Raw genomic sequence first — 17,179 nt, 5'->3', positions numbered from 1 at the left:
CTATTTTTACCTGATACTATTTTATCTTACTTTTTTATCTTTACCCTGGCTACTAGATTTTATTCTAAAGGTAGTTCTCAACTTATGATCACAAGTGAGTCCAAAATTTATTTTGCTAAGTGATACATTTGTTAATTGCGTTTTCCTCATTTTACACTCTTTCTTGCCACGGTTGTTAAGAGAATAACTACAGCTGTTAAGTTGGTAACATGGTTGTTAAGTGAATCTAGCTTCCTCATAGACTGCTTGCCAGAAGATCACAAAAGTTGATCACAGGACTTCATGACACGGCTCTCGTTACAAATATGAGTCAGTTGCCAGGGAAATTTTGATCATGTGATGATGGCAATGCTGCAGTGATTGAACTGTAGTTGTGAGAAAAAGTCATCAGATACTTTTTTCTCTGCCATTGAAACTTTGAACAGTCACTAAATGAATTGTTGTGAGCCGAGGACTACCTGTATTTTATCTCAGCTATTTTATACCATTTTACTGCACTTTATCTTGCCTCATTTTATTGTGGCGGATGTTCATATCAAGGTCAGTTGATACTATTTTATAAATTTTATTGCTGAAAAAAGATCCAGACACCAAATCAAAATGACTTTTTAAAGAAGAGCAATACCTTAAGTCTTATAGAACTTTTTCCTATAATCATTACATTAGCATTGACCAACCGTCTCCTAGCATCTGTCCAGATATCCATAAGGTACACCTATACGTATATATTATATAAAGACAAAAACTCTGCAACATTCTATAACATTTAATTAATCTGATAAGTCATGAAGAAAATAATAGCCATATAATACATATTACACCTGTAGTAGGGTTGTACAAGATTTTAAAGAATCCAGAATTGCTTCAAACCCCATGCAAAACTGCCTATTCTACAGGTATGTATTCATAATTTTCTTTTTTAAAGAATAAGTCTGATTGTGCTAGCATTTTTTCTTCTGCAACTGCTTTTGCTTATAGTTTAGAATATACAGTAGATTCTGCCAAGTTTCTGTTGCAGATTATAAACTCTGGAAGTTTCCTCTTTATTATTAAGTCTTAGAGAATTTGCCTTATTTTTGCTGGGATTTATTTCTGTGGCTCCAATTAATCATTATGTCTGAATCTCTAAAATTCTGCAATCAATAATTTTGCAGCTCTTTACAAATAGGCAAGGGAAGTGCGTAATAGTTTACAATTCTTATTGATTAGGTCAAAATTGGGAAAATAATGGCTACTTTAAATTTATGATATTTTTATTTTAAAGACACATTTCATATGTGAATAGCTGCATTAACTCACATGGTAACTCTGCAAACATTTGACCAGCTGAATGATGTAAAATAGTTAAGAGGTTATCATTGCTTCCTAAGGAATATTTTACATATACATAAAAATATAATAAGTTATATTTTAAATGCCATTTAAAAGGAATTGGCTAAATTGCATAAATTAATAATGCATTGTAATTCATCACATAGTTCTATCAATTTGTCCCATCAAAATATATTTAAAATGTTTTAGAAAATGGAGGAGATGGGAAGGGAAACACGTAATATGTCTAAAATTTGTCAGTAAAAATTAAAGCACAAGTAGCAATGTATTGGAATTTAAACCACTGGGAATGTCATACAAAATACTTTTTGATACAAAATACCTCATTATATGTATAAAACAGTTGTTTTGAATACAAAAAGTAATATTTCAATCATTTCATAAGTGATTCTAAGTAAATATTTTGCACTTGAAATAGTATATTAAATTAAAGTGGGATATTTCGAATATGAAGTAGTTAAAAATCATAATGTTTTGCAATATACATGCACAAGACAAGTAAAATTAATTAACCGGAAGGAAAACATGTGTTTTGAACTTCAAGAGAAGGACAAAGGAATTGAACTTGACAAATATATTTGCACTGGATCTTCTCCAATGCTTCTGGAAGGAGAGTCCAGCGTGGGTTTAGCTCAAGTCTTATTGGTAGGGACTGAGTTTAGATTAACATAATTAACATATTAATTAGGTACCGCCCCCTACCTGCCCCAGGAGCTCAGTTTTTAAAAACTCAGTCAAGGATAGGGACTCGTGAGTTTTTTCCCTCTCTGGTTTTATATAAAACTGAAATTTTTGAGGGGTTTCTAATAAAGTACAAGTGTCTTAACCTCTTCTGTGTTTACATTCCGGCATCGGAGATCTTCCTAGGAAACATCAAATGCCCGTGGCAACACCCAGCAGTGGCTCATGGACTCTCCAATACAGAACAGAGGTTTTACACCTTCGACGATGAAGTTTCCGCCCATGAATAAGCTGGTGGCCATGCTGGTGTCCAACGCGGTCGTGCCATCTGAGACAGCGGACAATCTCAAGCCACACGAGAGGAGGGCTGAAACCCTCTTGAGAAAAAAACACCAAATGTCAGCATGGGCCCTCCAAACCGCATCCGCGTCAGCGTGCTTCAACAGAGCATCCATCATGTGGATTCAGGAGGTGCAGGCCAGGCTTCAACCTGAGGATGGCCACCTGCGACAGGACTTAAACAAATTTAGCGGCGGTGGAGTTTTCTGTGGATGCTATCCTGCATGCCGCAAAATTTTCTTCTAGGGGCATGGCAACCACCCTATCATTGAGGCGTTTACTTTGGCTCCGAAATTGGCAGGCGGATGACAAATCAAAATGGAGGCTCGCCTCTGCGCCCAAGTTGTTTGGCAAGGTCTTGGAGTCAGTCCTTGTGGTAGACAAGGATAAAAGGAAAGTCTTCCCGAGGTCGTAGTGCCCCTCCGTACTTTCCCTGGCAGCCTTTTCACTGGGATTCTTCCTTGAGTACCGCCCAGCCTATAAGGTCATATTCCCAGGGCCACTACAGCCAAATACCATTCAGGAGTGAGAGGGCATACTTTCAGGATAGAAACAAGGGCTTCCAGCAGTCCAGACGTCCCTTTAGAGGGTCTAACCAATGAAACTTTAGGCGATCCATGTGACTGTTCCAACATGATTCCACTGGGGGGCAAACTTCAACTCTTCAGCACATCTTGGGGAGTTACGTCTTCCGACGCATGGGTTTTGTCCATGGTGTCCCAGGGCTTACGACTCGAATTTCTTCAGTTTCCCCCGGACCAGTTTGTGACCTGTCAGACACCCAGGGACCCGGTTAAAAGGAATCTGCTAACACAGGAGATCTCACACTTCCTGGAAATCCAAGCCATCGAGAGAGTACCATGCCAGTACCATGGGATTCTACTCCATCGTTTTCATTGTACCAAAACTGTCAGGAGGTTGCAGGCTCATCTTGAACTTAAAACAACTGAACACATATGTACTCTATCGAAGGTTCAAGATAAAGTCCCTCCGCTCCATCCTGGCGGCGATACGTACTCAGGACCTCCTTACATCGATCGATCTGAAGGAGGCATACTTGTATGTTCCTATACACCTGGATCATCAAAGGTTCCTTTGATTTTGTCTACACGGCACCCATTATCAATACAAGGCGATGCCATTCGGTCTGTCCTCTGCTCCGCTCACCTTTACCAAACTTCTGGATGCATTGATGGCCAGACTCCGTTCCCAGTCGATTTGGCTACTGGCTTACTTGGACGACATCCTCATCCTGTCCAGGAGCCCGATAAGGGCATAAGAGGATCTACAGACTACCATGAGGATGTTACAAGTCCATGGCTTCACGATAAATGTGCCAAAAAGCCATTTGGTACCTACAACCAGCATTCTCCAGCTGGGATCAGTGATAAATACTGTCACCGGGAGGGTCTACCTCTCTCCGGAAAGACAGCAAAACATTCAGAGACTGGTGGCCAGGATTCAGGGTCAGTGCAAGGTACCATGTCCTTCCTGTCCAAGTTACTTGGGACCCTGGTCTCATGCATAGATATTGTTCCTTGGGCAAGATACCATATCATGTCTCTACAATGGGCATTGCCATTCACACAGGTTGGTCGCCTTGGGACGGGAAGTGCGTGATTCCCTGAGATGGTGGAAGTCCCCAGCGTTACGCCAGGGTTCTCCCTTCTGTCATCACGAGTACACCATTCTCATGACAGACGCCAGTCTCATGGGATGGGGCGCTCATGTAGGCCCTCGTGTGACTCAGGGATTTTGGAGCCCGCAGGATCTAGTGAACATCAATTTCCTGGAACTAAAGGCAATTCGTTTATCGCTACAAACCTTTTCATCATTGCTCAAGGGCAAACATGTCTTGGTTCGTACCGACAGCATGGCAACCAGAGCACATCTGAACCATCAGGGAGGGACGAAGTCCTACAGACTGATGGAAGAGACTGTGATCCTGTTCAGCTGGGCGGAGACGCACCTAGCATCTCTACAGGTGGAGCATATAGCAGGGGTGTCCAACACACAGGTGGATTGGCTCAGCAAGATGGTATTAGATCCGGTGGAGTGGCAGTTAGCTCCACGCCTCTTCCAGAAGATCATCAATTGGTTTGGGAGCCTAGCAGTGGACTTGTTTGCCACTCACCACAACACCCAGCTCCCAAGATTTTATTCCCAGTTTCTGTCACGGGGGGCCGAGGGGGTCAACGCGCTGTACCTCCCTTGGCCCAGGGACTTGTTGTACGCCTTTCCACCGATACCTCTCATTCCGAGAGTCATTGACAAGATCCTGGTGGAAAGTGCGGAAATCCTATTAGTAGAACTGCACTGGCCACGTCGTCTCGTGGATCTCTCGGTGTCCAGTCTGTGGAGGATCCCAGACCACCGAGTCTCCCTCAGCCAGGGAGTTGTTCTCCATCCGGAAGCTCAATGGTTCCACTTAACCGTCTGGTACTTGAGGGGGACAGATTGAGGGATCATCCGTTGCCGGAAAACGTCATCGCCATGATACAAGCAGCCCAGCACCCTTCAATGACTAGAATCTACCAGGGAACATGGGCCGCCTTTACATCTTTCTGTTTGGACAAGCATTTACAACCACAAGACTCATGGCTAATTCCAGTTTTGGAGTTTCTCCAAGCAGGATTGGAAAAAGGCCTGGCTCCAAATACTTTAAGAAGGCAGGTGGCCGCTCTGGCGACCATTATAAAGGTGGAGGGTGGTGGTTCCCTGGCCCACCATCCTTGGATCAGCGAGCTACCAACTGTTCTGTCGAGATCTCTGGCAGAATTCTCCCGAAAATTCACAGATACAAATTTCAGACACACACACGCTTGAAAATTCAAAACAATGTTCTTTATACCGAAAATGCAAATAAACTGAGCACTCTTTTTGTATAGCAAAGAGCACTTGTCTCCAAACAAACTGGTTACTTGTACAAGTCCCTTATCAATTCTGAGATACTTAGCTTGCAGCTGTGAGGCAATTCACAGTCCTTCTTCTTTCACAAAGTGAAACACACTTTGCTCTGGTTTAGTTTCAAAGCGGGGGGAAATCAGTACACAAAGGTCGAAGTCAGCAAGGCAGCCACGAAACACAACGATCAGATAAACCTCCACAATGGCCAAACCCACAGGCTGCTCTTTATAGCTGCCTCACTAATTACAACAGCCCCACCCAATCACAGGTGGCCTCATTTTCTTTGATAATAATCTCTCAGTTGTTGCTGTCTATGCATCGCTCTCTGCATGCGTGGCTGTATCATTAACTCTTGTTCCGAATCCAAGGAGGAGCTAGATAATTGATCTCCTTCTGAGCTGTCAGCCACACTCTCCTCCCCCCTGTCACTCCTGTGTTCTTGGTCAGAGGAGCCTTCATCAGCAGATTCCACTGGGAGCAAAACAGGCCTGCGGCATGTGGATGTCTCCCCCACATCCACAGTCCTTGGGGCAGGAGCTGGGCCAGAGCTAACCACAACACCAACAAACATTCTCCACCGGTACACCGTTTCCCTACCTGGGACCTGTCCTTGGTTCTTCAGGCCCTTACAGGTCCACCGTTCGAGCCATTAAGAACTATTCCTCTACGTCTGCTATCTATCAAAACTGCCTTTTTAGTGGCGATTACTTCAACCCGCCGGGTGTCGGAGCTGTCCGCACTTTCAGTGAGGGCTGACCTATGCACCTTTTATCCAGACAGAGTCATCCTACGTCTGGATCCAACATTCATCCCCAAGGTGAACACTTGGTTCTCCAATGCACTTGCAAAGAGAGTCCAACGTGGGTATTTCTCAAGTCTAATTGATAGGGACTGAATCATGAAAACTCATTCACAGTAAAGGGACCTTTTGAGTTTTTCTCCAATTCTGGAATTTCTTACTGTCAATATTAATTTTCTCTTCTATGCAGATGTTCTTCAATCAAGGTGGCTCCCTCCTAGCAGCATGGGCTGGGACCCTCTGTGGGTTCCATCGTCGGGCTGCCACCCCCCGCCTCCACTGCAGGCTGTCTCAACGATCGTGGAGCTTCAAAAAAGGGGAGAATATCTTAATTATGGGGGGGTGACTGGGTCACCGACCTCCGTGGTCACACCCAGGAGTCAGGAGGCGGTTGACGTCGGGAGGGGCCTGCCCCAATCAATGAAAATACCTGGGCCGAAGAGCGGAAAAACAGCCTTCTATGATCGCCTCAGTGCTGGTAAAGCCGAACCACTATTTTGGGAGCTACAACAAGCGGGAATAATACAAGGCTATTTGTTTTTCCTGCCGGTTACCATAGCGACGCCGTGGCAGCCATTTTGGGGGAACAATAAAGCAAGCAAGTGAAGCTCCAGTTATTTGATTTCCCTAGTTACCATGACAACGCAGTGGCGGCCATTTTGAAGGCCGATTTTATGGGGAGAGGCCTCAGAGCTGACGTCAAGCTCTCTGCCACGCCTCATTCTGCCTGGAGACACGCAGCCGTATTAGGCTCACAGCAACGTTGAGGCCTTGAGCTTCAGATCGGCACTGAAGCATTTTCCCCATTGATCAGAGACGTGAGCATTGGATCAACCGCTGGAAGATTTTACTGATGGCAGACACATCAGCGCAATTAGGGGATGAGCCCACAACTGCCAGTAGGCCACGTACCCCCAAGGAAAAGCCCCAGACAGACAAGTCAAGGGCTAAATACTCCCAGGGAGCCTCACTAAAAGAGGCTGAAAAGAGAATAAGGGTCCTGGAAAGACAATTGAAGGTAGCACAAAGGCAGCAGATCCCAATGCCTGCCATGCCCTGGCCTACTTTCAGTACTAGGCCAGCCTCCCCCATGACTGGGATCGCAGGGGTAGCAGGCTCGGCAACTGAGAAAGATTGGTCTCCAGAGCATTCCCTTTTGCAGGCCCCATCCTTAACATCTGAGGCCTTCAACCCTTTGAAGCAGGCCCAGTCTTGGCCTCATCATTATAGCCAACCATTGGCAACATTCACCCCCTCGGCTGCAGGTCTGAGGAGTTCACAGGACACTTGGCAACGCATGCTTCCGGCCCTTCAAGACCTGATAGCCAATGCCTATTCACAGGGGTTGGCAACAGGGGCACAACAACACACCCCAGCGAGCGTGATGCCATCAAGAGCCAGAGACCTTTGGGCCCACAATCCCTGCAGTGCTCAGTTGAAGAGGATATATTCCCCAGAGGCGAGGACAGCGAAGCCAGTGACGATCTGTCAGGAGATGAGCAGCCTCCTGAACCCCCAAGTTTTGTGGGCCTCTTCAAGCCTTCCCTATTTAGGGTGATGCTCAACAAAGCTAAGCTAACTTTCCAGAAAGCAGGGGAAGGGAGTCAACCAAAGGAGACCGCAGCGCCAACCACAACAGGGGTACTGCTTGCAGTTCCTAAGAAAGAGACAGAGCACATTCCCTCTTCAGAAATTTTTCTGGAAAACGTTAAATGGCCTTGGGAGACTCCTGCTGCGGCCCAGGGCCCATCCATGATCGATCGCAAGTTTTATATGTTCAATCAAGAGATGGAAGCGCTATTGGCTCTGCCAACCATAGACCAACCTGTGGCAAGCTTAGTATCAAATGCCCTGGTACCATCAGAAGTTTCAAATGGACTAAAGGCGGAGGATAAAAAAGCGGAGAATGTAGTGTTAAAAACACACCAGATGGCAGCTTGGGCTTTGCGCGCAGCCTCGGCGGCTTCATTCTTCAACCGCGCCACCATCTTGTGGATACAAGATATTCAATCCAGGGTGAACCCCGAGGACAGCAGACTTCGCCAGGATTTGAACAAGTTGTTGGCAGCCACTGAATTTTCCACAGATGCCACCGTAGATGCAGCGAAATTTGCATCCAGAGCAATGACTTCCTCGGTGTCATCCCGCAGGTTGATCTGGCTTCGCAGCTGGCAGGCGGATGTGAAGTCCAAGTGGCGCCTGGCCTCTGTTCGTTTCCAGGGCGAGAAATTGGCGATTCCTTAGACAATGTCCTTATCGAAGATAAGGACAAGAAGAAGGTGCTGCCTAGATCTAACAAAAGAGCGGAACATTTCATCCCGAGCCCGCCTCATCAACCTCCCAGGGATCAAGGCCCTTTTCCCAGGACTCTTTCAACCAGGGAGGCTTTCGCTCCGATAAGACGTACTTTGCGAACCGTGACAAATCCTACCAACAAAACCGACGCCCATTTAAAGGCTCCAATTTTAGGGGGTCTAGACGAAGCAATTGACTCAACAGAGTTCTACCCTCTTGGGGGCAGGCTGCAACACTTTGCAGACCACTGGAAGACCACATCCACAGACTCTTGGGCAATTACCACCACGTCCCAGCGTTTGAGGATCAAATTTTCCCGCATGCCCCCAAACAGGTTCATCCTATGTCCACAGGTAACAGATCCTCAGAAGAGAGTGTTGTTATGCAGGGAGATCCTCCATCTGTTAGAAATACAGGTGATCGAGGAAGTACCTTTGCACCTACAAGAGAAGGGCTTTTACTCGGTCATCTTCCTAGTTCCAAAGACCTCCAGAGGGTTTCGACTAATTTTAAACCTAAAGCGACTGAATCTCTATGTACGTTACAAGAGGTTCAAAATGCACACTCTCTGTTCCGTCCTCCAGTCCATACGTCAAGGAGATCTTTTAACATCAATAGACCTCAAGGAAGCCTAATTTCATGTGCCACAGACAATTCCTATGATTTTGCCTGAATGGGGTACATTACCAATACAAGGCGATGCCATTTGGCCTTTCTTCAGCACCAAGGGCGTTCACGAAATTGTTGGACGTGCTGACGGCAACACTCAGAGGTCGGTCTGTATGCCTTATGGCATATCTCGACGATATCATCGTGCTGTCAAAGTCACCAGATCAAGCACATCGAGATTTGCAACTGACCCTGACAACTCTTCAAAAACACGGATTTACAATAAATTGGGACAAGAGCCACCTAACCCCGTCAACGCGCTTGGCTCATCTGGGTACATCCATAGACTTGGACGTACCCATAGACACGGAGACATGCATGGTCTTCCTGTCCCCAGAAAGGCAGGCCAATATTCAGACTCTAATGCAAACTATAGAGATACAACGAAGGCCATCACTGGCCTTCCTGTCAAAATACTGGGTACACTGGTATCATGTATAGGGATAGTACCTTGGGCTCAACTACATCTCCGTACGCTCCAATGGTTTCTCCTCCCTTTTCAGAGGAGGAAATCCAGTCATACCCAGGTCAAAGTGTCACTCAGACCTGGAATCAGAAATTCCCTACGTTGGTGGACCTCAACCGCAATCCAGAGAGGTTCACCATTTCGGGGTCAGGACTTTGTAACCATAACCACAGATGCCAGCTTGACCGGCTGGGGAGCTCATCTCTCTTCCAACATGGCTCAGGGTCTGTGGGCTCCACAAGACTCACAGGACATCAACATCAACTATCTGGAACTGAAAGCGGTCTCCCTAGCTCTTCACAGCTTTGCCCCTTTGATTGGGAAACGACACATCTTAATTCTAACAGACAATGACTCGGCCCGATCCCACATCAGCCACCAGGGAGGAACGAGGTCCAGGAGACTGATACAAGAATCGGAGTCTCTGTTCCGGTGGGCGGAGGTCCATCTAGCCTCCCTTTTGGCCGAACACATATCAGGACAGGAGAATGTGTGCGTGGACTGGCTGAGCCGCAGGACCATAGACTCGGCGGAGTGGAGGTTAGATCCAAGACTATTCCAGGAGATAACCATACGCTTCAGTATGCCAGTGATAGATCTGTTTGCAACATGCCACAATGCACAGCTTCCATGCTTCTTCTCCCGGTTCCCCTCCCCAGGAATGGAACGAGTAGATGCGTTACAACAAGGGGACTGCTGTATGCATTCCCACCAACTCGCATTATACAGAGAGTCCTTCAGAAGATGTTAGACGAACAAGCCGAGATCCTGCTTGTAGCCCCGTATTGGCCACGGCGAGCATGGTTCGCGGACTTGATAGAACTGTCCATTTCCCCTTACTGGAGGATCCCGGACCATCTAGTATCTCTCAGTCAGGGTTGCATTCTACACCCAGAGCCACAATGGTGGCAATTGACTGTGTGGCACTTGAGGGGGACTGCTTGAGGCGCCAACATCTGCCTGACACGGTCATAGCCACCATACAGGCTGCGCACAGACCATCTACGCAGCGCATTTACCAGTCTACTTGTGCCACTTTCTGCGAGTTTTGCAAGACTCGGGATGGACCCTCAAGCGGCATTACCAGGTACAGTCCTAACCTTTCTGCAAGCAGGACTGGAAAACGGATTAGCCCCTAACATCTTGCGGCGTCATGTGGCAGCTCTATCCACTATACTAAATTAGGGGTATGATCGCCCCCTTGCGCGTCACCCGTGGATTAGGAATTTTTTGAAAGGAGCTTCAAATATAAGACCGCCGATTGTCCATAGAAGAACCATTGAACTTACCTGAACGGTCTTCTCAATGTACTGCAAGGAGAGTCCAAACCCGCCCAGTTATTAGACCAGGGCATTTGTTTTTCATAATCGTTCTGGGCTGGTATTGCCTTCCAGTTGTTAAATAAAGTTTATAGTTTACTGCTCCTTTGTTTTCTCATTGACTGGTGGGCTAGGGGGCGGCACCTGCCTAATATTTAAATTAAACTCAGTCCCTACCAATGAGACTTGAGAAATACCCATGTTGGACTCTCCTTGCATTGAGAAGACCATTCAGGTAAGTTCAACGGTTCTTTCACAGAACGTAGGAACTGGTGTTGCCGGATTTCTGTGTACGTGGGAATCATCTGTCTGAACTGAGATGGCATAAGGTGGATGTCCAAAGGGCATTGAAAATTTAAGTTAGGCACACAAATTCCCTTTGCAAGACTGAAGCCTTGTTTATTTCCTTCGGTCAACACAGTTTGGGCTTCAAGGTTTCTTCACAAACTATCAGTCGCTGGCTTAAGATGTGCATAGTTGAGGCCTAAAAGGCATGCGCATGTACTCCACCTATTGGGATCACGGCCCATTCCACATGGAGTGCAGTCACTTTGGCTGCGTGGTCCATGCAGGCGTCCATTGAAGACATTTGCAGGGCAGCTGCATGGGCGATACCTACAACATTCATAAGGCACTATAAACTGGACACATTCGCCTCGGCTGAGGCTGCCTTTGGGAGAAAAGTACTTCAGAGAGTGTGTGTGCCTGCGGCACCCCCGGTTCAGGCATCTCCCTCCCTTGAGCACTAAACTTGGGTATATCCCACGCTGGACTCTCCTTCCAGAAGCATTGGAGAAGAACCATTGAACCTACCTGAACGGTCTTCTCGATGCTCTGGAAGGAGAGTCCAAACCCACCCGGCCTTTGAATCAGGGGCCTAGTAACTTACAGTTCAGTTGGTTGTTATGCCTTGGCCTTGTTCAATATTGTTAATTTTACCTCTGTCTTCGTTTTTTAAAACTGAGCTCCTGGAGCAGCTAGGGGGCAGTACCTAATTAATATGTTAATTATGTTAATCTAAACTCAGTACCTACCAATAAGACTTGAGCTAAATCCATGCTGCACTCTCCTTCCAGAACATCGAGAAGACCATCAGGTAGGTTCAATGGTTCTTTTATTCCGAAAATAAAGTTTTCTTTTGGAGTATCTTTATTGCTTGTAATATGGGTTATAGTATTTACTACTGGAGTTCAATCCCAATTCTGTTGACAAGGTGCAGAAGCCTCTCTGAATTAAGCTTAATGAGGCAGGGAAATACAAATGAAGTTGGAACAGAAGGCGGAATAGCAACTTTTTTTCTGTTCCGTCACAAAATGAATGTAATAATATTTACAAACTGGAAGATACAAATGAATTATTAATTATGAGTCATGCCCATTAGTATCATAGTACTATCCTGTATAAAAATAGAACAGCATTAAAAGAATTTAAACTAGACTTGTGTTGAAACTTGAAGCTTATACTTCTCACTCTTGGTTCACTGCCAATGTTTAAAACACCCAAAGATTAAACTTCGTCTACATTATACACCAGAGGCTTTTTTGCTTTGTCAATATAAGGTTATGTTAGGTCAACTTGGTTTAAAGTCAGCCTTACAAAATTATCATGCTAATCATTGTAGAAGCAAATTATCTACCAATGTAAAATATTTATCTTGTAAGCATGAATTATTGCCTAGTAAAATATCTTATTACTTTCTAGACCAAAATTAATGAATGTATATAATAACACTATAAATTACTACTGTCTTTTCATCTTCATTTCAGATTGTCCTGTATATAAACTTTGAATATACACATTGTTCTTCTAATGTAGCAAAAAAAAATTATGTGAGCCAACTATATGCATGTAGCATTGGCTTCTATCTAGATTTTATAATTAGGTATTTCCATGAAAATAAAATAATTTAGATGGGAGGACAGCTTATTCTTTTTAGGAATGAAATCTTTGGTCTAGTAGATCATTAAAACGAAAATAAATATGATTATAAGCTATATACATTTATTTTAAAAATATTTATTAGTGTTCATTTTGTATAACCTGTTTAGTGTTAATGGGGTACACTAATAATCATTTCTGAAAGATCTAATATTTTCCAATTATTGGAAATACAGTAGTGTCTTACATATGGCCTCTGCTTTTGTCCCCAAATACATATAATGTTTCTGTAGCATTATTCAGCATTCAGCATCCTATGGTTCTTGGGAAAACAAATGTTAGCAAGTTTTTTTATAGCAACTGTAGCTACCTATGATCCAGCTCCTTTCTTACGACCTTACTCCAGGTAGTCATAGAAATATAGAAGATTGACGGCAGAAAAAAACCCTCATAGTCCATCTAGTCTGCCCTTATACTATTTCCTGTATTTTATCTTAGGATGGATATATGTTTGTCCCAGGCATGTTTAAATTCAGTTACTGTGGATTTACCAACCACGTCTGCTGGAAGTTTGTTGCAAGCATCTACTACTCTTTCAGTAGAATAATATTTTCTCACATTGCTTCCGATCTTTCCCCCAACTAACTTCAGATTGTGCCCCCTTGTTCTTGTGTTCACTTTCCTATTAAAAACACTTCCCTCCTGAACCTTATTTAACCATTTAACATATTTAAAGGTTTCGATCATGTCCCCCCCTTTCCCTTCTGTCCTCCAGCCTATACAGATTGAGTTCATTAAGTCTTTCCTGATAGGTTTTATGCTTAAGACCTTCCACCATTGTCCTTGACTTATGATCACAACTGAAGCCAGAATTTCCACTCCTAAGTAAGGCAGTTGTTAAATGAATCTTTTCCAATTGTATGTCTTTTTGCTATGGTTGTTGAAGAAATCATGGCAATTATTAAGTGAATCACATGTTAAGTGAACATAGATTTCTTCACTGACGTTGCTTGTCAAAAACAAGTAACTGGTAATCACATGTGTAACTTCAGGATGCTGCAACATGCCTATTACCAAGTGCTTGAATTTTTATCAGGTGAGCATAACATGCTGCAAGTTGTAAATACAAGACCTGGACATATGTCACATGTTTAGTGCCATTATAACTTGGTCACTAAACAAATATTTTTTAAAGTTTTTTAAGGAAAAAAATTAAAAAATGAATAATAGAATTATTAATATAAAGTACAGTGGTACCGCTACCTACGAACATTTTGAGATATGAACCGTGTGTTCAAGATTTTTTTGCCTCTACTCACAAACCATTTTCTACTTACAAACCCTCACTTCTCTCTTGGCTAATCACTCCCAAAATCACCACTCCAAAACTTTCCTACGCCACCCCAAATCTGTCCCAAAATTACCTCTCCAAAAGCTTCCTATGCCGCCCAAAATCACTCCCAAAATCACCCCTACAAAAGCTTCCTACGCCACCCCAAATAGCCTCCAAAAGCTTCCTATGCCACCCCAAATCGCTCCCAAAATCACCCCTCCAGATGTTTCCTACGCCACCCCAAATTGCTCCCAAAATCACCCCTCCAAAAGCTTCCTATGCCGCCCAAAATTGCTCCCAAAATCACCCCTCCAAAATCTTCCTATGCCACCCCAAATCGAGGTCCGAGCGAAGGCAATGGATTGAATAAGGCAGCAAGGAGAAACGAGGCAAACACTTACTATGCCACCCCAAATCGAGATCCTAACAAAGGCAAATGGGTTGAAGAAAGGCAGCAAGGAGAAACGAGGCATTTTGAAAGGAGAGGTGATTTTGGAAGATTTTGGAAGCGATTTGGGGTGGCATAGGAAGCTTTTGGAGGGGTGATTTTGGAAGTGATTTGGGGTGGCATAGAAAGCATATGGAGGGGTGATTTTGGGAGCAATTTGGGGCGGCATAGGAAGCATCTGGAAGGGTGAGTTTGGGAGCGATTTGGGGCGGCATTAGCCTTCATTAAGACCTCCATTCCTCGCTTCTCTTAGCTATCTGTCTCCATCCCTTTAGCCTTCACTTTGTCCGCCCACCGCTTCTTTTTTAAGCCTTAAAGTTTGGATTTTCCTAATAGGTTTGCACACATTATTTGGTTTTACATTGATTCTTATGTGAAAAATTGCTTCTACTTAAAAATATTTCTACTTACGAACCTGGTCACGGAATGAATTAAGTTTATAAGTAGAGGTACCACTGTATTTTATACTGTATTGTTTCAAACAACCAAATTCCTGTCATATAGTTCAAGTTGGACAAATTACAGCCCAATTTAATACAGGAGGATTTAATTGATTTCCCAACATTTAATAAGTGAGAGCAAAAAAATACTAAGAGTTTATGTATACAACTGTGCACTTAAATGAAAGCCATAAGTGTAACATTAATAAGTATTAATAAATTACCTCCCATATATGTTAAAGTGTACTGTGACTGGTTCTCACAACATTTGCTGAATTAATATATTTGCACAATGTGTTGAATCATATACTCACCAAACACTCTGTATTTGCGTAATGTGCTTGTCAGTTAAAAACTATCCAAATTAAAAATATCTGGGTTTGGCATGTAGGTCCTATGCTGTTAAGTGCCTTGGTTAAACTTCAGCCCCAGGTGACTGAAATGATCATTTCCTTTCAAGTAACTTAATTTATAGGATTGCTGCCAATTTAAAAATGAACATAAACTACTACAAACTGCCTTGGGAAAAAAGTCGAAATATAAATCAGGTATCTATAAAAATAACAGTTCCAGATATAAATAACTGTGGGATGTAATAATGTCCTTAGAATGTATTCTGCTTATGAGGAGTAAAAGGGAAAATCTGAAAATTAGATAAAAAATCCATTGAATATTGGGTAATGTTCCTTACAGTGGCCAGTCCAGAGGCACTATGAAAGCAATGCCCGCATGAGTTTGCTTTAGATCAGTGTGTAGTCCCTGTTTCCAGTAGAATGCTGATCTAGGAAAATCATTGAACACCTCCTGATGGTTAATATTGTGTAATGGGTGTCAGTGTTGATGACTAGTACAGAGCTAAAACAGTAAATAACTTTGGGTTGTACGCAAAATTGCAAAGGCCAAAGCACACTCCCAAGAAAATAAAGGAAATAAATGAATATTTATGCCTGAAAACAAAATGAATTGAAATCCACAAGTCAATACACCTTATTTTCATTAGTTCTGTCCATTTTTTAAATGCATGTAACTTGTATTATACCTTTTTTTCAACATGCCGCCTCTCTCCCCCCATTTATTCTCAGTTGCTACAGACGACCATGTACTGTTCGAAAGAAACGCTGCGATTCTGGATTCTATTATAGTGAAGAAGTTTGTCGCTGTGTACCCACATACTGGAAACTACCACATATCAATTAGAAAAGACAATGTCATTTGATGTACAATTTTTCCTGTTCCTACTTTTAAAAAAACTGCTGAAGTGTGGATTTACAATGCAGAAGAGACGTGGTAACATTATTGGAAACACGCATTTTTACTGAGACACATGGGAAGTAATTTTTTTTTAAAAAACTGAGATTTTCTTCATTATGAAGATTATAATTTGTCAGTGATGAAGCAGACTAAATTTTCTTCATTGTGATTTTTTTTTTTAAAGATAATGATTACATAATTTATTTTCTTTTAAAGATATTGTATGCATTCCTTTTTTTATACCGAAAACAATTTTTAAATTTCACTGTGATCAATATTTTTATATCTTGCAAAACATGTTTTAAATAAAATTGAAGTGTATTATATATTGCTTGAGAAAATGCACATTCTGTCCTGTTACTATGTCTAAATGTAAATGATATAACAGGTTAACAAAGTTGGGAGGAATCTTGGAAGTTATTTAGCCCAGACCCCTGCTCAATCAGCGATCCTATACCATTTCTGATAAGTGGTTCAAAAACCTCCAGTGACCTCCCACAACTTCTGAAGGCAAGTCATTTCACTGATTAATTGTTCTGTCAGTAAATTTCTCCTTAGTTTTAGGTTGGTTGTGCTCTTTAGTTTCCAATCATTGCTTTTTGTTCTGTGTTCAAGTGCTTTGAATAATAGGTTGACCTTTCCCCTCTTCTTTTTGGTGGCCCTTCAAATACAGTGGTACCTCATCTTACAAATGCCTCTTCTAACGAACTTTTCAAGATACGAACCCGGTGTTTAAGATTTTTTTGCCTCTTCTTCCGAACTATTTTCACCTTACGAACCCAAGCCGCTGCTGCTGGGATGAAGGGGTTTCTTTTTTTCCCTTTTTTGAAGAAAGAAAAGGGAGGGGCGGCTTGGAGGGGGAAACACTGCATTTAAATAACTAGGAGAACAGCATGTTTGCAGGCACTGAAAGAGTGTCTTTTGAAGAAAGAAAAGGGAGGGGCGCCCCCCTTGCCTTTCTTCCTTCCCACTCATCCTTTAGCCTAGCCTTGCTTCTTCCACCCGCCCCCTTTAGCTGCTCC

The 17,179-nt window shown here is 43.3% G+C and overlaps 1 protein-coding gene across 4 annotated transcripts in view; it reads left to right on the top strand.

Annotated features, from left to right (window-relative positions):
- VEGFC (vascular endothelial growth factor C) overlaps positions 1-16,483 on the top strand; it is a 104,813-nt gene extending 88,330 nt beyond the window's left edge. For 2 of the 4 annotated variants that reach the window (XM_070757457.1, XM_070757459.1), the window contains one exon: positions 15,989-16,483. In XM_070757457.1, coding sequence (XP_070613558.1) covers positions 15,989-16,103 — 115 coding nt within the window. In that variant the 3' untranslated portion in view covers positions 16,104-16,483. Of the gene's footprint in view, positions 1-56; positions 95-11,834; positions 11,904-15,988 lie in introns of all 4 variants that reach the window. The other 2 variants (XR_011559616.1, XM_070757455.1) reach the window with 2 other exon arrangements.
- Positions 16,484-17,179: the final 696 nt, after the last annotated feature.

The sequence above is a fragment of the Erythrolamprus reginae genome, chromosome 7 (genome assembly GCF_031021105.1).
Source record: "Erythrolamprus reginae isolate rEryReg1 chromosome 7, rEryReg1.hap1, whole genome shotgun sequence".
Taxonomy (NCBI): domain Eukaryota; kingdom Metazoa; phylum Chordata; class Lepidosauria; order Squamata; family Dipsadidae; genus Erythrolamprus; species Erythrolamprus reginae.
This window is presented reverse-complemented; position numbering and strand designations above follow the sequence as displayed.